This window comes from Myodes glareolus, chromosome 3 (genome assembly GCF_982192425.1).
Source record: "Myodes glareolus chromosome 3, mMyoGla1.1, whole genome shotgun sequence".
NCBI classification, from domain to species: Eukaryota; Metazoa; Chordata; class Mammalia; order Rodentia; family Cricetidae; genus Myodes; species Myodes glareolus.
In genome coordinates, this window is record NC_142028.1 from 61,945,956 (window position 1) to 61,968,104 (window position 22,149).

Sequence of the window (22,149 nt, forward strand, 5' to 3'; positions counted from 1 at the left end):
TGCAAGCCCTCCCTCCAGGCCTGACTGGTACATCTCTCCTCCAATCAAGCTCACGCCCTACTGGGCAAACGAGGAAAAGCAAGAGCAGCCAGCCGCCTGGGATAACTTGGAACACAGGTAACAGCCAGACGGGAAGTTCTGCTCAGACACGTGGCTGGCCGCGAGTTGCTGGGAGCCTGCGGCGCGGACGCACCTGGAGCCGTAGTGGACTGGTCCAGAGGATGGCGCTTCTCCGGTGGCTGATACTCCTGGCGCCCTGGGGAGTAGCAGGAGCTGAACTAGGTAAGGCTGCGGAGAAAACCTGCTCTTTGTTTCATACTAGGAACTGGGGGTGGGGTCTGGGCTGCTGGGAATGGCTCATAGAACAAGGCCAAAAATGGTAAGGCAGCTTAGAGGTTAAAGTGAAGAGACTTAGACAACCGGCAAGGTTATTAGCTGAGCTGGTAGATAAGAGTTCAAGGGCAGTCTAGGTTACTTGAAACACTGTTTCAAAGAGAAGAGAAAAGAAAAGAAAAAAGACTGCTCCTTGAGCCGGGCGGACTTTAAACCGGAGCAGCTGCCTGTCAGGGGCAGGACAGTGACACTGATTTTGCCGGTGGTGCGCTGACTTGGCTTAGGGTCTTTAGGAGAGCCAGCCACTGAGAGGAAGCAGGTGGCTGGAAAGACTTAACTCAATCAGGACACTTCAGATTGGAGGCTCCGGTGTAGCTCTGTGGTACAGTGATTGTCTGAATGCACAAGACAGTGCGGGTCATCCCTGGAACTCAGAGACACAAACAAAAATATTGTCTAAGGGCTGCTGAGATGGCTCAGCAGGCAAAGGTGCTTGCCGGCAAGACTGACAAACGGAGTTCAGTTCCCCAGACCCACATGACCAGAGAAGAGGATGTTATTCCCAAAAGTTGTCTTCTGGTCTCCACACAAATGTAGAGGTGTGTGCCGGCCCAATAGATAAGTGTAAATAAAACATAAAAAACGAAAACACTGGCGGAAAGTCGGTCTCTGAACCCTGGGTGAATGTAGGGACCAGGAAGAAGACAGAAAAGGAAACTCAGGTCTTTGAGGAATAAACAGTCCCTCAGCTGGGAAGAAGCAACAGCCAGGGAGAAAACCCAGCATGAGCAAGAAAAACGCGTGCACACAGTATTCCAGGGTGACCCTGAAGACTTCTGTTTTGTCTTGTTGTGAGGTAGGGTCTCACTGTGTCTCCCTAGCTGACCTGGAACTTGCCAGGTAGATCGGCCTGGCTTTGGACTTTATACTCTGAAGAGATCCACCTGCCTCTGTCTCGTGAGTGTTGGGATTAAAGCGTGTGCCACCTTGCCATCTGAGAGTTCTGCTTGTTGAGATACCGCTCGGAAACGGAGGTAGGCTGAGTAGGAAAGCAGTGGTTTATGTGTGTGGGTGTTTTGCTTGCATGCATGCCTGTGTACCACATGTGTGCCTCCCCGCTACCACCGCCATCTGGAGGCCAGAAGAGGGCATCGGATGACCTGATACTGGAGCTAAAACAGTTGTGAGCAACTGTGTCAGTGTTTGGAGTTAAACTAGGGTTCTCTGTGAGAGCAGCCAGGGTTCTTAACCACTGAGCCATCTCTCCAGTCCCTGAACAAATGGTTTTTGTTTTGTTTTGTTTGGCATAATACTTTCCCAACAACTTAGCTTGTGACATGTTTTCATCCCCATTTTACACAGAAAAAAACAACGTCATAGAAGTGACTACCCCAAGGTCACACGGCCAGTGAGTTTGATCTATCATCTGTCTGTCTGTCTGTCTGTCTATCTATCTATCTATTTTGAGACAGGGTTTCTCTGTAGCTTTGTAGGCTGATCTGGAACTTGCTCTGTAGATCAGGCTGGCCTCCAACTCATAGAGATCCGCCTGCCTCTGCCTCCCGAGTGCTAGGATTAAAGACGTTTGCCACCCCCGCCCGGCTCTGTGTTTATAATGTGAAGCTCTGAAGAAACAGCCCACTAAGGGGAAAAGGGCGGGGATATTTGATGGCTGTTGAGCATTTTCAGTGACCAAGACTTAGCATTAGGCTCTTGGAAAACTCTCTCTTTAAGACTTATTTGAATAAAAGAATAGCCAGGCAGTGGTGGTGCATGTCTTTAATCTCAGCACTGTGAGATTCTGTGAGTTCGAAGACAGTCTGGTCTACAGAGGGTGTAGTAAGGAGGCTGCTTGTTCATCCTGGCCTCCCAGAACCAAAATAACCACACAGAAACTGTCTTAATTAAATCACTGCTTGGCCCATTAGCTGCTGCTGCTGCTGCTGCTGCTGCTGCTGCTTCTTCTTCTTCTTCTTCTTCTTCTTCTTCTTCTTCTTCTTCTTCTTCTTCTTCTTCTTCTTCTTCTTCTTCTTCTTTGGTTTTTCGAGACAGGGTTTCTCTGTAGTTTTGGAGCCTGTCCTGGAACTAGCTCTTGTAGACCACGCTGGCCTTGAACTCACAGAGATCCACCTGCCTCTGCCTCCCAAGTGCTGGGGTTAAAGGCGTGCACCACCACCGCCCAGCTAGCTCTAGCTTCTTATTGACTAACTCTTATATATTAATTTAACTCATTTCTATCAATCTGTGTATTGCCAAGTGGCTGTGGCTTACCGGCTAAAGTTTTGGCGTCTGTCTCCAGCAGGTCTACATGGCTTCTCTCTGATTCCACCTCCTTTCTTCCAGCATTCAGTTTAGCTTTCCCCGCCTGGCTCTGTTCCCCTATATCGTTGTTATAGTCCCAAAACAATTTCTTTATTAATCAGTGGTATTCATAGCATACAGAGGGAAATCCCACATCACCTCCCCTTTTCTGTTTAAATAAAAAGGAAGGTTTCAACTTTAACATAGTAAAATTGCATATAACAGCTATCAAGCAAGAATTGCAGTTATATCTATTTTATCTTTTATCATAACTAAGGAAAATTATATTATTACTATATATTCTTAAACTCTATCAAAGACTCCAGAAGAATATAATATTACCTAAGTAAACAAGAAGTGCATTGTCAACAAATTCCAAAATATCTCACTGCCTGGACAGTCACCCAAAATTCTTCTGTACCATTGGGGCATCTATTTTCAGTCTACAGGCCCATAGTATCCAGGAGACTGTTCCATGAAGCAGGAAATATCAAAGACAGTTCCACCTATATTGGCAGTTTGTCAGTCATTTTCTTCTGTGTCCTGCAGAATATTTAGCAGACTCTTTCATGAAGCAGGAACTCCGAAGGCTCGTCTCACTTTTAGGCAAGTTCAGTGTTCATTTCTCTGAGGGTCCTGCATGTCCAGTTCACCCAATCAAGCAGTCCAGGCAAAAGTAGTTTCTTGCCCAAATGGCTAATCAACTCCATAAGGAGCCTCTTAGATGCCCATCTTCCTCTTAAAGTAATTGGTGCTGCCAGGAGCAGATGTGTCTCACTGTCATGGAAAGTCCTAAATTCTTAAACATTTAAATGCCGTATTCTGAAGGTCTCTGAAAGATTTGAAGAATACTTATCTACCTAAATTACATATCTAGAAAACCTAACTAACATGACTACAAGCTTAACTATTACAGATGATTATCTATTAACCTATATTTCTTAATTATACATTACATTTTTAAATGAACTACACACACAATACCTTAACCAAGATCAGAAATACATATACACAGTATAACAAAATTGACCTTAAATTTGCATCAATAACCAAGATCCATACCAATGCAAATTATTCATATCTATAGCATATCCCTCTTTATATGTAAGCAAACATTTATAAACAATATTTGGGAATATGGGTGTAGTTTTCTCCAAACTGCTTCCTGCTGTTTATTGGGTGAAGTAATTTTTTGAGGGGTGTTCACGGTGACCTCTCGGGAGATCATGGTCCATCAAACCATATTAGTCTGGAAGTTATCCACAAGAGGGAGTTCCAGGACAGCCATCGCTGCACAGAGAAACCTTGTCAAAAGAATCCCGTGGCACCTGCAAGTGTTTTCAGGGCCTTCCTGTGGGTTCCACCGTTCTTAGTCAAGAGCTGGGGTGATATCTGTCACGACACCAGCATGGAGTTCCTTTTCCTCCCATGCAGCTGGTGCAACACTTCACTTATCCCCCTGCATCAGATGACACAGAAAGGCAAGTCTCACCCCTTTGAATGAGCAAAATTGGGGGATGACCCTGAAGGCTGCATCAGGGCTGAGGGAGGACTGGTTAGTACTGGCCAAGAAGCATGGTAGCTTCCTCACCTCTAAGACAGGATGGACACACCTAACTGGGGAGCAGTTTGGAGGAGTGGTTGTATAGTTAGAACAGGAACAGGAAATGTTACTTTCAGCAGAGGACCCTAAGTCTTAGTTTACAGAGAAGAAATTACAATCGAAGTACTCAAGTACATTTTTAATCCCAGCACTCAAGGAGGCAGAGGCAGGCGAATCTCTGTGAGTTTGAGGACAGCCTGATCTACAGAGTGAGTTTCAGGACAGCGAGAGCTACATAGTAAGAACCTGTCTCAGGAAAAAAAATAGATTTATTTTGTGTGTCTGTGTGTGTATGTGTCTGTGTGTGTGTGTCTGTGTGCGTGCACAGTTGAGCTGTGTCAGGATGCACATATGGAGGCCAGAGGGCAACTTGCAAAAGTCATTTCTCTCCCTCTGCCATGTGTGGCCCCAGGATCAAACTCAGGTTTTCAGGGTTAGCAGCAAGTGTCTACCTGCTGGGCCATCTTACGACCCATGAAGCAGAGTACCAATAGCAAAGGACTGAAGTTGGGCCAGTGCGCTTTGTGCTGTGGTTTACACATGATGACAGACAGACCGTGGAATCAGAGCAGCTAGGATTGCAGAGGGCTCTCAGAGAATGTGTTCAATGCAGGAAACAGGCCTGAGAAGAGGGAATAGGAGGGGAGGGGAAGGTCTGCTTCCAGAGGCCATGTGGCACTGTGAGTGGATCCTAAGGCTGGTACCTTTTTCTAAAATTTTGTTTTGTTTTGTGTTTCGAGACAGGGTTTCTCTGGCTGTCCTGGAACTCTGTAGACCAGGCTGGCCTCGAACTTATAGAGATCTGCCTGCCTCTGCCTCCGAGTGCTGGGATTAAAGGTGTGAGCCACCACCAACCGCATGTAAGGCTGGTGTCTTAGCCCCTTCTCCCACACCTACTCCTGGCCGGGCTTTGCAGGAGAGAACAGGAGAGAACTTTCATCTGCACCCCTTCTCTCTGGGCATTCTCATTCTTGCTTTACCAGTGAGGAAACTGAGGTTCAGTTAGGGGCGTTTCTGGTCCAAGTCACCATTGCCTATATGGATGAGCCTAGTTTCATAAACACCCCCCTACACACACACACAATTCCAAATGTCACTAATCCCCTTTCAAAAACAATCACCTGCTTCGAGCTGGAAAATCTGAGTCCTGAGTCTTGCCTTTAGAAACCTATGTGACCACGAGCCTCTTTTGTGACCTTAACGTGGGGTCATAGTAGAGGGGAGGTTAAATGTGATAGTTAGGTGGCAGAGAGAGATGGCTTGGTGGTTAAGAGCACTTGTTGCTCTTGCAGAAGACCTGGGCTTCATTCCCAGCACCCATATAGCAGCTCACAACCACTTGTAACTCCAGTTCCAGGGGATTTGGCTCCCTCTTCTGGTCTCGATGGGTTCCTGCATGCATGTGGTAGACATGAAATCACGCAAGCACACACAAAGAAAAGACTAAAGTGTAAGCTTACAGTTCTTCAATGTGAGAGCTAAGGGAGGCCTTGCCTGTGCACGGTAAAGTGCTAGACAAGCTGACCGGGAACCAGTCAGATGGCTCAGAGGGCAAATGCTCTCACTGTCAGGTCTGATGACCTGAGGGGAGTCTGGGCCTCACATGGTAAAAAGGACAGTCCTGATTTCTGCAGGTTGTCCTGTGGCCTCTCCATACTCTCTGTCATGTACGTGTGCACATGCACACAGATACGTAAATAAGGGGCAGAGGAGATGATTCAGTGAGTTAAAAGGCATTTGCCTCTTAGCCTGGGGATCAGAGGTCGATCCCTGGGATCCACATGGTGAAAGGAGACTCTTGAAAGTTGACCTTTGACCCCTACCCATGCACTATGGCATGTGCACATACACACACACACACACACACACACACACACACATAAACAAAATAAATAAGTAACTGAAATAATTTTATTAAAGAAGTAAAATATTAAGTTGTGCTTGTTATTGCACCTTGTGTAATCCTAATCCTTGAGTGCTCCGGCAGGGGGATTAAGATGGTGATGATAGCCGAGCGGCGGTGGCACACACCTTTAGTCCCAGCACTCTGGAGCCAGAGGCGGGCGGATCTCTGTGAGTTTGAGGCCTGCTTGGTTTATGCAGTGAATTCCAGGAGAGCTAAGGCTACATTGTGAGAGCCTGTCTACAAACCAAAACAAACAAACATACCTTGCATTATTTATGGCTTTGATGAATTTTTAAATGTTGTCTTTGAAATGAAATTTTAATTTTATTAGAATAGCTTTTTTTAATTTATTAATTTTTATTTTATGGGCATGGTATCTTAACTGCATGTATGTCTGTGTGAGAATGTCAGATCTTAGAGTTACAGACAGTTGTGAACTGCCATGTGGCTGCTGTGAATTGAACCTGGGTCCTTTGGAAGAATAGTCAGGGATCTTAACCACTGAGTCATCTCTCCAGTCCCTTTTGTTTAAGTCATAGATGTTTTACTAGGTCCTGGGCTCTGGATCTGTGATTGTCAATGGACAAGAGAACCAAGGGAATTGTAGGTCAAAGAAGAGGAGGGTCAGGAGATTCATGAGCTAAGACGAACTTCCTTTCTTTTTCTTCCCTCCCCACTCCCTCCAGAGACAGGTATGCCCAGTGTAGCCTTGGCTATGCTGGACCTCACTATGTAGACCAGGCTGGCCTCAAACTCACAGAGATCTACCTGCCTCTGCATCCGGAGTGCTGGGGTTAAAGGCGTGCACCACCACTGCCCAGCATTAATTATTGGGAATATGAGTAAACTCGGGGTCAAGTTTAGTGAGGAGTTGAGGGCGCACACCTTGGTAGGAATTCTGTTCAACTGCTCATTTGCTGCATAGACAAGCACATCTTTACTCTGGCCTGTCTCTGGCCAGTTCATAGGTTTGTGAAGATGGCGTGTGCTGAGATGAACTAACTCAGCATCAGCAGGCAGCAAGCAGGAAGCATTAGTTAGTCCGTATTTGGTCTTTGGGGGCGTCTGAAAGTCTTCCCCTCACTGTAGAAAGGAGATGGAAGGAAGGCAGCAATGGCCAAATCTCGTCCTTCACACCCTGCTTGTCTCCTTGGGACTGTCCTCTGCAGCTAACAGTGCAGTTCAGGATAACTAGGGCTACATATAGAAACCCTGTCTCGATACATCCACCCCCGCCTCCCTGCCAAAATAAAGCATCCTTTCTTGAAGCACTTTGTGGTGACACAGACCAGGTGTATCAGCTACTTGGGAGGCTGAATGGGAGGGTCACCTGAACTCAAGGAGTTTGAGGTCATTCTGAGAACCATGATAGAGTTTTCGCAAAACAAGGCAGTGGGGGAAGGCTAGGGGAATGGCTCAGCAGTAGAGCACTTGCCTAGCATGCACTAGGCCCTGAGTTTGATTCCCAGCCACACACACATATACCACACCCTACTGAGAAATGCTAGGGAGGCTGGGCACAGTTTCATTTTTACTAGAATCTGACAACTGGCCTCGCCTCGTCACCAGCCAGAACTTTGTGGTCTGAAGAAATACCCACTATCATATCAGAGAGACCAGCTGGCTGGTGCTTGTGGTTGATTGAGAAAGCTCCTCCTAGAGGCAGGACAGTAGCTTCTGCTGGGATCTTCAGGGACACCAGACAGAGTTCAGCTTGTTGCCCTAGGCTGGAGAGCTGTGCCTGAAACATGGCCACATGCATGAGCCAGCAGATGCTTGGGAAGCCCACTAGTTCGTCCACCTGCTCATTAGAATGGGGGGCTTAATTCCTTTACTCTGGCTTGGGGTTTTGTTTCTGTAGGAATAATTTCAAATCTATTAGGGGTTGAAATCTGTGTGGAAAGGTAAAATCCCTTCTCCCAGTACAAACGAGGACTCCATTCGGGTAAGGCGATTAAAATTCAGGCATATACTGTCAATCAAGACACCCATCAAAACAGACACCAGATTCTCTAGACTCTAGAGAGTCTGAGACATAGGACTCCTGCCATTGGCCACATGATCTCAGGCCTGTGGACCTCTGAACCTTTGCTTTCTTATCAAGAACGTGGAGAAGAGTAATCCAAACCTCCCAGGGCTGTGGGCAGGGCAGCTGTAGAGTATGTAGGTTAGTGATTTGCTTAATCGGTTATTTATACCTTGGCATAAACAAATTGCAGGTCCTTTCCCCAAATCAGGTGTAGGTCAAGAGAGGGAGGCAAGCTCTCAAGGGTGCCTGGGAGGAAACGTTTAGGAATGGGAGTCTGGGGCTGTTTTGGTGTCCTGCTCACGTCCTGGACCCACCCTCGGCCCAGCTTCCTGTGGGGAACGATGTTGACAGTGAGTTCTGAGCTTGAGGAAATGGAGGAGGAAATAGCACGGCGGAGGGTGAGGCAATCCAGGGTTTCTCTTTTATCTCAGCCAGAAACACAGGATTGAGCGCAGAAGCTGGACCTGCTTCCAGTACGCTGTCACCGAGAGCTGGGTGTGCAGCGCCCACCTGTAGCCCTAGCCAATGGGAGGCTGACACAGGCCGATCTTGGATTCAAAGCCTTAGAGAGAGAGAAACTGGCCATGGCAGCTCCATGCTCCACCTCACCTGCTTCCATTTCTTTTCTCTGTATTACACCAGCTTCCCTTGGTTTGGAGCAAAATCCAGGCAACCACTTCCACAAGCACACTGTAGGGGGCAGTGTGTGCTGATGCCCCAAATCCGCATCATGGCGTGCCCGCCCATGTGAGGAGCTCTGGCAGAGACTTGACCCTCTCTGCCTTCACTTCGCTCCTCTCTCATTTCCACACTTACTCCCCAGGGTTTGTTAGCTCTCCCAACTCATTTGCGTGTCAGCCTTCTCCCCCAGGTCATATGCCAGGGTCCGGATCTAGTGACTCAGCTTGTCCAAGGCTTCGCAGCTCCTAGGTGGGTCCAGAGCCTGAATGTTTAACCCATTGTCCTCTCCTCTGCTTGTCACCTGCCACCTGCTCAGCACCAGAGGGTCACATGGCCCCAGCTCTTGTGCAACTGTTCTGGGTACTGGCAAAAGGAATGGTAAGAACCTCGCCAGAAGGTCACAGACTGACTGGGCAGAGTGGGGCTCTGGAGCTCTTTCCTGAAACCTGGTGTCCCGAGGAGCCTGGGTTTCACCTCGAGGCTTCTTCCTCATTCAGCCTAGGGCAGGAGCACCAAGAGAGGTTCTCTTTTCCCACAGGGAAGTTCTGGCACATCTCTGACTTGCATTTGGACCCCAACTACACCGTATCCAAAGACCCCCTCCAGGTGTGCCCCTCAGCTGGCTCCCAGCCTGTGCCAAATGCCGGCCCCTGGGGTGACTACCTCTGTGATTCTCCTTGGGTCCTTGTCAACTCTTCCATCTACGCCATGAAGGAGATAGAGCCAAAGCCAGACTTCATTCTCTGGACAGGGTAAGAGCAGTCATATGTCACATGTGAGCCGGGCCCTTTGTCTCTTCTGTCCCTTTTAAATCTTCATCTCAGCTAAACCTCCAGGATTCAGAGAGCTTGGTTGATCAGCCTGTCACATATTCAGTCCTGGGGGAGACACCGGGGAACTGAGATGGCAGAGCCAGGAACCGGAGAGAGGGCCACCTGTGGGGGTGTGGGAACTACACAAAACACCTGACCCAACATGGCAGGATGGAGAAGGACTTCCTACAGGAAGTGGTGACCCAGGAAGTTGGTGAGGATGACTTCAGGTGCTCCCTCTGCCAGTCTCAGTGGACACTTCTTGAAGTTGAATGAAATCCATAATACCCTTTTTTTTTAAGATTTATTTTATTTATTAAATATACAATGGTCTGTTGGTTGTGAGCCACCATGTGGTTGCTGGGAATTGAACTTAGGACCTTTGGAAGTACAGCCAGTGCTCTTAACCTCTGAGCCATCTCTCCAGCCCTCTTTTTTTCTTTCTTTCTTTTTTTTTTTTAAAGATTTATTATGTAGATAATGTTCCTCCTGCATTTACACCTCCATGCCAGAAGAGGGCACCAGACTTCATTACAGATGGTTGTGAGCCACTATGTGGTTGCTGAGAATTGAACTTGGGATCTCTGGAAGAGCAGCCAGTGCTCTTAACCTATGAGTTATCTCTCCAGCCCAAAATCTATAATATTCTTGACTGTCCCTCACTATGATGTGGGGGTGACCACCCCACGGACCCTGTGCAGGGGCAGAGGAAAGACACTTAAGGAATATGATGGTGTCGCAGGAGAGCCTGGACAGCCCTCCGTTACTTAGGTCCCAGAATCGATAAACTCCTTCCAGGAGTCTTGCTGTGGGAGGCAGACTCTGATACCTGTGAGGAGAGGCCCTTAAAAACTGTATCACTCAGGGACTGAAGAGATGGCTCAGCGATTAAAGAGCACTGGCTGCTCTTCCAGAGGACCCGGGTTCAATTCCCAGCACCCACATGGGAGGTCACAACTGTCTGGTAACCCCAGTTCCAGGGGATTTGACTCGGTCACACCAATGCACATAAAGTAAAGTTAAATAAAATATTTAAAAAAACCCTGCAACACTCTGAAATACACAGTCCCTCTGGGAGAGACCCTGGGAAACCCATGACCCTTCCCCAGGTGCAGCATTTTTCTAGAAGCCTCTCGGAGCTCGCAGAGCTGAATGGCATCGGATGGGATGATTTCCGGGGTTCTTCATGGCTCTTCAGTGAGGAATGCATCTCTGAGACAGCTGTAGTTTCCGGGAAGAGAACGCGTAGAAAGCAGACGTTTTTATTTTTAGTGTGCGTGACTACGATTAGTTATAATCGTATAATAATAATAATAATAATCGTATAATAACAGTGACTACCTGTTATTATCAATTCTTTTTTTTAAAATTTTAAAAAATATTTATTTATTTATTCTGTCTGTGTGTATGTTTGCAGGCCAGAAGAGGGCACCAGACCTCATTACAGATGGTTGTGAGCCACCATGTGGTTGCTGAGAATTGAACTCAGGCCCTTTGGAAGAGCAGGCAATGCTCTTAACCACTGAGCCATCTCTCCAGCCCTATCAATTCTTCTGTCCTGTTCGACTGCGTTCCAGCTTGTCTCTGCTTGGTCATGTTGGGGCAGGGGGCACTGCTGTCCCTTTCTGTCTCACTGTCTCACTGGTGTTTTACAGGGATGACACACCGCACGTCCCCAATGAGCAGCTAGGGGAAGCAGCTGTGGTGGCAATCGTGGAACGCCTGACCAACCTCATCAGGGAGGCTTTTCCAGGTAGGACTCACTGTTTGGTCATCAGTGTCCCCTGATCCCCCAGTGGCTCTGACATGGGACACAGCAGCAGGAGGGCTGGAGGCCAGACCTTCATTGACAATGGTGGCCGCACTCCAGGTTTCAGGTGCTCGACAGCAACCATTTCTCACCTTCCGCACAGCCTTCCCAGTCACTGGTCTGTGGAGACACAGCTGGCCACTAAAACAGTTGCCGGCCATTGCTCCGTCTTGTACCCTTCTCTGTCTGATGCCAGACTCAAAGCTGCCAGTGTCTACGGTTACATACAGGCATCCCTAGGCAAGCTCACTCGGGCTCACACATGGCCTTTGTATCCTGCCCCAATGCTAGCGTTGGCATCAGCTGTCTGTGGACTGTCTGGCTCTCAGGCCTCTGGGAGACACTACTTGCTCAGTGCTTCCTAAGCCTGTCAAGCCAGGCAGAGTGGACAGGGAGAGAGCAATCCAGAGGGACAGGACAGGGAAAAAGGGCCCGAGTGTCTCACCTATTGGCCCTTGCAGATGGGTTTAAATGGGCCATGCAAAACAGGTTCTGGGGGCTGAGTCAGGTCCACAGGCTGCCAACGGGGAGCCTGAGAAAGTGCCTACCAGTGTTTACCCCATATCCTTGTGCTCCTTCTAAAGGTCATATTCAGCCCCCCCCCCCCGCCATCCACATACAGAATCATGATAAACTAAACAACAGCTGTATACGTCAGCTGTGTACATCAAGTGCTAAGTGCCAGGACCCGCTCTAAGATCTTGGCAGGCTTTAGCACGTGCACTGTCATGCCAAGCGCAGATTGGAGCTGTTACCAGCTTAGTTCTCCTAATTAGGAATGCGAGTCTTGGCATCAAGTCAGCTGGTCAAGGTCATGAGGCAAATGTGGCCTCCATCTGAGCACTGCTCTTCTTCCCATAGTCTCCTCCCTGGACATAAACCAAAGTTTGCAGGGACACCTGGCTCTGCCCAGCTTATCCAGCCCAGCCCAGCATGTTCCGTGACGATAGGCTTGTTCATCTTTCAGCAGAGGTCGCTACTTAGAGTCCAAATGGGCTATTTGCTCCACCCCCAGCTCTGGGTATTATTACCCCCAATGCAGTTAGGATTGATACCTCGGAAGTCACTTTCTAGTGCGGGATTCAGGCTCATACCCAATCCTGAGCCTCTGTCCTCTGGTCCACACAGGATAAAATGGAATAATGGGTAAGAAAGTATTTCACTGGGCTGGAGAGATGGCTCAGTGGTTAAGAGCATTGCCTGCTCTTCCAAAGGTCCTGAGTTCAATTCCCAGCAACCACATGGTGGCTCACAACCATCTGAAATGAGATCTGATGCCCTCTTCTGGCCTGCAGGCAGACACACAGACAGAATATTGTATACATACTAAATAAATAAATACTAAATAAATACTAAAAAAAAAAAGAAAGTATTTCACTGGGGCTGGGTGAATGGCTGGGTGATAAAACACTCAGACATAAAGACCCCAGTCTGTTCAAATCCCCTACACAGACATTAAAGCTGGGGTCAGCACTGGGGGAACAGAGAGACAGAGCATGGGGGCTTGCCGGTTAGCCCCTATAGCCACGATGGCAGTGAGGAAGTTCAAAAATAAGGCGGAGAAACGACTGGAAGGCATTCCACTGTCCACCCTAGGCCTCCGTCCACACCCACATGGACGAGTGTGCCCCCACACACACATGTACACACAAACACCACATACACACAAAAACAAAACCAGGAAACTCTTCATGATTTAACACATGTGTAAAAACTACAGATTTTGTAGTCTGTGTCTCATATGTTACAACCGCCAATGTTGAAGATACCACTGGCTGTAAGGGGAATCGTTTGATATTTGGCTATGAAAAAACCCAAAGGTGCTGCCCGAGAAAGATGGCCATGGTGCTTTCTCATAGCCATGGGAGGAAGACACGGCTCATTCTGAGAGATGCTAAAATGAGACCATACGGGAAGATGTGAGAGAGAATTAAAACACGGGCCAAGCAGAACAGGCCTCATTCTGGAGGTGTGAGCTGCTTCACAGAGAGTTCAAAGAATTCACTGCAAAGGAGCCAGGGGCCAGGAATGTGGTCAGTGGTGGAGTGACTTCCTGCCAAGCCCGGGCCGGGTTGGATCCTCAGCTTCCTGAAGGAAGCGGAAGGGGTCCGGTGTGGGTGGAGAGAAGGAAGGGCTCACCTGGGGCGGTTTGCTTCTGTAGTTTGATTCCCCTTGAGTTTCCTACCTTCCCATTGCACATCGGACTTGCCTCTCTCGCAGAGAGAGGTTGAGAATGTAGGCATACGAGGCAAGACCAGGAAGGCACAAAGCAGGCCCCACATTTTCCTCTTTCATAAGCCAGGCGAGCTCACCCAGTACCTGGTTTCTTCCTGTGAAAAGGGGAAGTTATGATGCCTGTCCCACGGGTTTGTTTGAGGATGAGATAAGATAGTCTGGTCGTTCACGCTGTTGACGAACAGATATTTATGAAGAAAGTGGGAACGTTTGATGAATGACCCGTAGGTCCCACCTTCACGCAGCCTTCACTTATATGGGACCTGACCCACTCTAGCTGTGGGCAGTTTAAATGATTCTTTCCTTTCTCGTCAGCACGTGACGGGGGTTATATTTTTCTCTCAGGTGGGTCTGCCTCCTTTTGAGGTACTGGGACCAAACCTGGGGCCCCTTGCTTGCTAGGCGAGACAGGTGCTCTATCAAGAACTATAGCCCTAGCCCATTTTGAAGCCAGGTCTTGCTAAGTTCAACAGGTTGGCCTTGAACTCATCTGTCCTCAGGAGGGCTTGAATTTGCAGTCCTCTCACCTCAGCCTCCCTAGCAGCTGGAATTATAAGCTTCTGCCTCCAGGCTCAGTTTAACTGGGGTCTTTTTTGAGACAGGGCCTCACTGTGTAACTCTGACTGTCTTGGAACTCACTTTGTAGACCAGGCTGGCCTCGAACTCACAGAGATTTGTCTGCCTCTGCCTCTCGAGTGCTGGGATTAAAGGTGTATATTTTTCCAAGATTTTGTTGTTCTCTGTTGAATATTTATGAAGCACCTACTTAACTGCGTGCCTGACACAGAAACTGACTGAAAGCAGAATCGAGTTTGAGGCTCTGAACAGGTCTGTAATTCTAGCACTCAGGTGGAGGCAGGAGGATCCAGAGTTCGAGGTCAGCCTAGATGTCACAGTGAGAATGTGTCTCAGGGAAAGAAAAAGCAAAAAAAACCCCAAGCCACCACTACCACCACTAACAGCATAAAACTTGAGCATAAGGCCGTTTATAATGGGAGGCCTGCTGGGATCCCCTAAACATTAGTTTAATTCTCAGGTCCCCCGAAGGAGGGCTTTCCCCATACCCGCTCCTAGCCTTTCTTACCCTTCCCACAGCAGGCAGCCAAAGCAGACCTAATTATTCCCTCTCTATTGCACTGCATTGCTTCTGGTTCTGAGGACCTGGGTCCAGCTCCAGGCTGGTGTGCGGCAAGTGTGTCATGGAATATTTGTTGACTCATGTGTATGAGTGAAAATTCTAAGGCCTCTTGAGGTGAGCCAGACCGCCTGCCAGAATAAGATGATCTGTAGTTGACAAGAACACAGGAACTGGTCACCGCGAGGAATTGCTTCTCCCCGCTACCTGCCGAGGGACCTCCTCTCTGAGCGGGGTATTCCCTGCTAGGAAATGGGCCCAGGCGGCTCATAGCCCTTCCTTCCCGGTCCTCAGTGAAGCTCAGCTAGATGCTATCTCTGTGGCTTTCTGCCTATCTTTCCCCCTCATCTGTGTTATCTCTCTTCCCCTTTGGCTTGAGGGCCAGTGGCTGCCACAGAGGGCTGACCGCTCTTGCGTGTTTTCTTAATAGTTCTTCTTTTCCTCTCAGATACCAAAGTCTATGCCGCTCTGGGAAATCATGACTTTCACCCTAAAAACCAGTTCCCAGCCGAGAGCAACAGCATCTACAATCAGGTGGCGGAACTGTGGAGACCCTGGTTTAACAACGAATCCTTCGCTGTCTTCAGAGAGGGTATAAATGACGCTTGTTACCATATGGGTACAGACTGTATGTCAGGCGGGGTCTGGTCCAATTTCGTTTTCACAACAAGCCCTGAAATAGATACAGATTTTTGTCCCCATTTTACAGAGGAAGAGACTGAGACAGAGGTCACACAGCTTGGTAAATTGAGAACAGGATCCGGGACAGATTCCAAGGCCCAAAGCTACTAATCAGAGCAGCAAGGATGATTGTGAGCCAGCAAGTGCCAGGCACTATCCTCAGCACCCTGCTGGAGCCTCTTAGCAACCCTGGGAGAGCTCTGGGAACTTTTTTTAGCTTGGGCTTACTTGAACCTGGGTGTCTACAGGCCTGTGGGCTGCCTGGTTCCTTCTCTGGTGGGACTGTTCTGGCCTCACAATAGTATGGTATTTAGCAGCGACTCTGGACACTGTCTACTGGATATTATCTCCAGTGTGACCACCAAATGTGTCTCTGAGCATTGACAGATGTTCCTTGGGGCCACATCACTTCGTTGAGATTGTCAGCCCAAATGTCCGTGACCCAGCTTTCTTCTCTTACCTTGTTCTCCTTCCGCTGGGACTCCTCATTGGTCAAACCCTATCTGGGTAGAGACTACGCATCATGCTTGGTCCATTATCCAGATGAGGCATACTGAGAGCGCAGACAGAGGTGGAGTGGCTTTGCCAGGTTGCACAGCTCATGAATGATAGAGCCGGGATTAGAACTCAGCTCCAGAACCTTTCATCTCACCCCTAGATGCCTCTCCTATGGGAAGGGATGGTGCAAGGGAAAGAGGTCAGAAAGTGAGGTGCAGGGTGCCAGAGGCCCCCACCTCAGGCTATCCCTGGCTGTGACATCCTAGGTGCCTTCTATTCTGAGAAGTTGCCGGGTCCCAGCAGGGCAGGGCGAGTTGTAGTCCTCAACACCAATCTGTACTACAGCAGCAACGAGCAGACAGCCGGCATGGCCGACCCCAGCCAGCAATTCCAGTGGCTGGGAGATGTGCTGAGCAATGCATCCCGGGACGGGGAGATGGTAAGCGCTCTTGCTTCTTCCTGTGCCCTCCCACCGGGCATCCCAGAGGGTCCTGTATCAGCCTAGCCCAGAGGAGGCTTCTTCCAACCACAGCAGCCTTGTGAGTTGGGGACCTGAAACCCCACTGCACGTGAAGACACTTAGGGCCTCAAGGAGCCATGATGGTCTCATCACACAATAAGTGATGGAGCCAAGCCTAGAACCTCAGGCTCCTTGCTCCGAGTTCAGATGTCTTTCCAACGCTGCCACACGCACAGTAGTGCACACTGTGTACTCACGGAGGTGCCCGGATGTTAGGTGTGTCCATCTCATCTGCTGAGCCAGCAGCTACTCAGGGACTGGTACAGTGGCTTGTGTCTGGGTCGAAGCATCGTCCAGCACACCCCAGGAGGACTTCGTGGCTGCTGTTGATGAGAGCTCACTATGCCAGCCGCAGGCACACAGCTTTGTGCTTTAGATGGACCCTTCATTTAATTTCATAGCAACTCCATGTCTTAGTCAGGGTTTACTATTGCTGCAACGAAACACCATGACAGAAGAGCAAGTTGGGGAGGAAAGGGTTTATTTGACTTAAACTTTCACACTGTAGTCCATCACTGAAGGAAGCCAGGACAGGAACTCACACAGGACAGGATCCTGGAGGCAGGAGCTGATGTAGAGGCCGTGACAGGGAACTGCTTACTGACTTGTTTCCCCTGGCTTGCTCAGCCTGAGTTCTCATAGAACCCAGGATCACCATCTCCAGGGATGACACCACCGCCATGGGCTGGACCCTCCCCATTAATGACTAAATGAGAAAATGCCTTACAGCTAGATCTCATGGGGACTTTCCTCAGCTGAGGCTCCTTCCTCTCTGATGACTCTATAGCTTGTATCAAGTTGACACAAAGCCAGCCAGTTCACTCCCCGAGGTAAATACTCTTCTAAATGAGATGACATTTGGCTGGTGGCCAAGCTGCAGTTTGATGCCAAAGCTCATTCACACGCATTACCTTTTAAAGACACGTTCATGTTCTCACCCTGTAGACCAGGCTGGCCTTGAACTCCCAGAGATCCGCTGCCTCTACCTCTCGGGTGCTGGGGTTAGATTAAAGGCACATGCCACCACTCCTAGCTAAGCACCCGTTCTGGATTCTACTTCATTCTACATTTCTGTACTGGTGATCCAGTGCCCAGGTGACTTGGGGATCATTAAACACAAATGCATACGACCACGTAGTGTTCTCACACAGCCAGGGAGGCTCAGCCCCAGTTTTGAGACGACAAGAGCACCCGTCAAAGGATGAGTAAGGGTTTGTGGAAGAGGTCCTTTGGGGTTCCATTCAGAGGGAGGTCCATCTGCCCTCGAGGACATGGGTGGGTTCCTGAAGGTGGAAACAGAGAGAACATCTCTGATCCCAGTACCTCTTCCTTGCAGGTCTACATTATTGGCCACGTGCCCCCAGGGTTCTTTGAGAAGACCCAGGACAAGGCCTGGTTCCGAGAGAGCTTCAACGAGGAGTACCTGAAGGTGGTCCAGAAGCACCACCGTGTCATAGCGGGGCAGTTCTTTGGGCACCACCACACCGACAGCTTCCGAATGTTCTATGACGATGCAGGTACTCACTCCGTCTTGAGGGAAGTGGCCCCTTGCCACTTTCCTCTTCCCAGAGTCCCTTTCAGCCTGTTGTCTTTTTCTCCGAAGGTGCCCCCATAGGCGTCATGTTCCTCACGCCTGGGGTCACGCCGTGGAAGACCACATTACCTGGAGTGGTCAACGGAGCCAACAATCCAGGCATTCGTGTTTTTGAGTATGATCGAGTCACGCTGAAGCTGCAGGTTAGGAGTGTGGGTCTGCTGGGGCCAGGGGTGGGCACCTGAGTGTGTCACCGCCTTTCCTAACCCTTTGCTAACCCTCATGCTACTTAGCTGGTTAAACTTTGAAGCCACCTGCCACCTACTCAGGCCAGTTCTTCCCTCAAGTCTTTGTACCGGATCACTGTCCCCCCTGCTTCCTGCCACACTCGGGAGGGATGAATCTTCCTAAAGTACTGACTTCATATAAGTCTGTAGTAGCTTTGCTGCTACTTACAGATCTTAAGTTAAAATCACCTCCTTTTAGGATAGTATGGAAGACTCCCCACAGTCTGAGCTCAAGCCCATTGCCCCTGACCGTACACCAACTAGGACCCAGCCCCTAATACCATGAGTACTTCTTTTCCTTCTAAGATGTGCTGCAATTGTTGAATTGACAAAGAAATACTACTTCATTCATTTAGCAAAATGTTCTAAACACCTGCTGCATGTCAGGCCCTGTTCAAAGCTCCAGACACAAACAACAACAGAGTAACTGCTCTCCTTCGCCACAATCCCTACAGGAGGACGACAGTAAACAAATAAATAAAATTAAACATGGGCGACAGAAAAGGCCGGGTGGTTGCTGGGCCTGCTGGCACAGGACTGTAATCTCAGGCACTTGGGAGGCTGGAGCACAGGACGGAAATTTAAAGCCAGCATGGACTACATAGTGAGTTCAAGACCAGACAATAACATAGCAAGAAGACCCTGTCTCCAAAGGGGAGTGAGAGAGGGGGTTATGGCCACGGCTCAGTGGCTAAGTGCTTGCTTAACATGGAGGAGACACTAGGCTTGGCTTCCAACACTGAAGAAAGAAAGAGGGCGAGAGGGGAGGGAGGGTAAAGGGGCTGACAATTCAGGAGCGTGTTGGTTGACTGCGTTACAGAGATGGGACAAGGGAAGTAAGGAGGCTTTTGAGTTCTGTGTAAACTGAGGAAGCTGGCTAGGTTTGTAAGGAAGGTGGGAGGAGGACCAGCAAGGCAAACGCCCTGGGGTGGAAAGGGACTTGGTGTTTTAGGGGAAGAACATGGAGAGTGGGTGACCCTGAGAGCCCAAGGGGAAAGTGGAAAGTACCAGGCCAGATCCAGGTCATGGAGAGTACTCTGGATTTACAGAGCTGGGTACAGAAGTGTGAACTGCTCTGATTCACCGTTTCCAAAATCACCCTGTCTACTGGGCAAAGAGCGGACTGCTGCAACCCAGGCACAGGCACCGTAAGGAAGTAAAAGCACCGGCTGCCAGAGGGTGGTGGGTGGCGCACACCTTTAATGCCAGCGCTTGGGAGGCAGAGGCTGACAAATCTCTGTGAGTTCAAGGTCAGCGTGGTCTGCGGAGGGAGTTTCAGGACAGCCAGAGATATATAGAGAAACCCTGTCTCTAAAAACCATAAAACAAAACAAAACAAAAAACCAAAAGTCAAACAAACAAACACCAGCTGCTTGAGGGTAGTGGCCCAGCTCTGGGTGCTGAGAAGTATCTGATCCTACAGGCAGCTCAGAGGCCGAGGAGCCAGGGTTTGCTGACAGATACTTGATGCAACTTTTCTTTCTTCTTTTTATTATAATCATTTATTTGATGTGCTTCGGTGTTTTTTCCCGCATGTCTGTCTGTGCGAAGCTGTCAGATTCCCTGGAACTGGAGTTACAGACAGCTGTGAGCTGCCGTGGGTACTGGGAATTGAACCCCAGTCCTCTGGAAGAGCAGTCCCTGCTCTTAACTCCTGAGCCATCTCTCCAGCCCTGATACAATCTTTCTGCCTCAGACTTCTTCTGAGTGCTGGGATTAGAGCTGCGAGCCTCCATACCCTGGCCTGTCTGAGTGTGTGTGCGTGCGCAGGTGTGCACGAGGATACAAACTCAGTTCCTCATAGTTGTGCAGAAATTGGCCTTGGGAGTTGGAGGGATGGCTCAGTGGTTGACAGGATGCGCTCGAGTTTGGTTCCTGGCACCCACATCAGCCAGCTCACAACTGCCTCTCGCCCCAGTTCCAGAGAATCTGATACCATCCTCTGGCCTCTGTGGGTACCTGTTTGCATGTGTATATGCTCGACACCACTGCCTGGTGTTTACCTCTCAAAATTAAAAGTAAAATAGATTTAAAAAAACACATAAGCACTAAGCCTTAGGACTCCTGCTCTGTCCTAAGAACTGGAAAAACAAATTATGTGTATGTGTGTGACTTACCAAAGTTAGTTCTTGCTTTTCTCCATGTGGATTCTGGGGATCCATTTCATTGGCCCTAGGTCCGAGGATTCCTGTTGTCTGCATGGCCACTCCATTACTTTCTCTGTACAGAGGATTTAGTACAATAACGTCACGTACCTGGCACACTTAGTTCCCACCCATTCACTGAAACTCCTCTTACCTGTCCGTAATAACCAGACATTTCACGGGGAGTGTGTTCCAGTTCTGAGGGCACTGTCGAGTCCTAGAGAGTCTAGCTTGAATGTGAAACCCCTATCAGCCGCAGGTCTCTAACCTTTGCCAGCCAGGCACACACCCAACCTGCTGCCGCCGCCATGGCTGCTCCCCTTCATTCTGTAAAGATTTACCAAGCGTCAGAGCTTCTGTGAGGAACTGTGCCTGCCAGTTTGGTGGGACAGGAAACATAGGCATAGGGAGGTAAGCAATGTGGGTTCTAATCCCACCTCTGGCACTGAACACTTGTGTGCGCTGAGAAGGTAACGTTGCTGTTGCAATACTGTGCTCACAATACCAACGTCATGGTTTCAGAGTGTTTTACTCCATCCTGGTAGGGAAGGCCTATGGCTTGAATCAGGGACTCCTCATTGCCATTGAGCAGGAAGCAGAGGTGGCTCCAGAACCAGCTTCAAAGGCCTACTTCTGCCAGCTAGATTCTACTTCCTAAAAATTCTACAGCCACCCACAATAGCGCTTCCAGTTGGAGAACAAACACTCAAAATGAGCCTGTGGTGTTCGCTTCCGGTTCACACCATAACAACCTCTTTAGAATGGGGGTGTAGGTGTAGTTACCTCATCAGAACCAAGCACAGGTCTGCCGGGCATACCTGGCTGAGTGCTCAGTGGCGGAAGAGCCTGGGGACAGGCTGGGTTGTGGGTAGAAGGGAACAGCTAGTCATTACTGACATACCCCATGTCTCTAATCCAGGACATGGTGACCTACTTCTTGAACCTGAGCCAGGCGAATACACAAGGGACCCCACGCTGGGAGCTGGAATACCGCCTGACAGAGGCCTACCAGGTGCAGGATGCAGGCACCAACTCCATGCATACGGCTCTGACCCGCATCGCCAGTGACCAGCACATGCTGCAACGTTATTACATCTATAACTCTGTCAGCTATGACCATTCGACCTGCGGGGACATCTGCCGTGCTGAGCATGTGTGTGCCATGCAACAGGTGGCATTCAACACTTATGCTACCTGCTTGCATGGCCTTGGCTCGAAGCTGGTGCCCAGTTTCCTGCTCATGCTGACTTTGCTGCCAAGCCTGTCCGTATTGGTGGTGCCTTAACTGTAGGCACTGTCAACCTACCCTCTTACTGGGTTCATCTTTCTCCTGGTAAAATTGGGCAGCGTCACCCCACGGAGGGATGAACGTTGCTATCAGTCTCTCCTGTCTGTGGAGAGTAAACTAGAATGGGACATTTGGATTCACCAGAGAGGTCCCAAAGAAGCACATTTCTTTCAAATTTCACATTTTATCCACAAAACATGCCATGCTCGTGGTACGTGTCTTTGTGCATTATTTCCTTTAATACATATGTATCAACTACCATGCATTTGATGGCTGCAGTAAAATGAGTCACCAGGAAGATCCTGTGCTCTAGACATAGTCCCTGCTCAAGGTCTGAGCTGGGTGCCCACGT

At 49.1% G+C, this 22,149-nt stretch overlaps 1 protein-coding gene across 2 annotated transcripts; it reads left to right on the forward strand.

Moving 5' to 3' along the window:
- The first annotated feature begins 73 nt into the window (after window positions 1–73).
- On the forward strand, window positions 74–22,011 carry Smpdl3b (sphingomyelin phosphodiesterase acid like 3B). Of its 2 annotated transcripts, none has more exons than XM_048434144.3 (8): window positions 74–282; window positions 9,392–9,605; window positions 11,321–11,418; window positions 15,294–15,437; window positions 16,291–16,463; window positions 17,881–18,061; window positions 18,148–18,281; window positions 21,429–22,011. In XM_048434144.3, the coding sequence occupies exons 1-8, from the start codon at window positions 222–224 to the stop codon at window positions 21,792–21,794; spliced, it is 1,371 nt and encodes a 456-aa protein (XP_048290101.3). In that variant the 5' UTR covers window positions 74–221; the 3' UTR covers window positions 21,795–22,011. The 2 variants fall into 2 exon arrangements, with proteins under 2 accessions (XP_048290101.3, XP_085542842.2); XM_085686716.2 differs by lacking the exon at window positions 74–282 and adding an exon at window positions 1,229–1,367.
- Window positions 22,012–22,149: the final 138 nt, after the last annotated feature.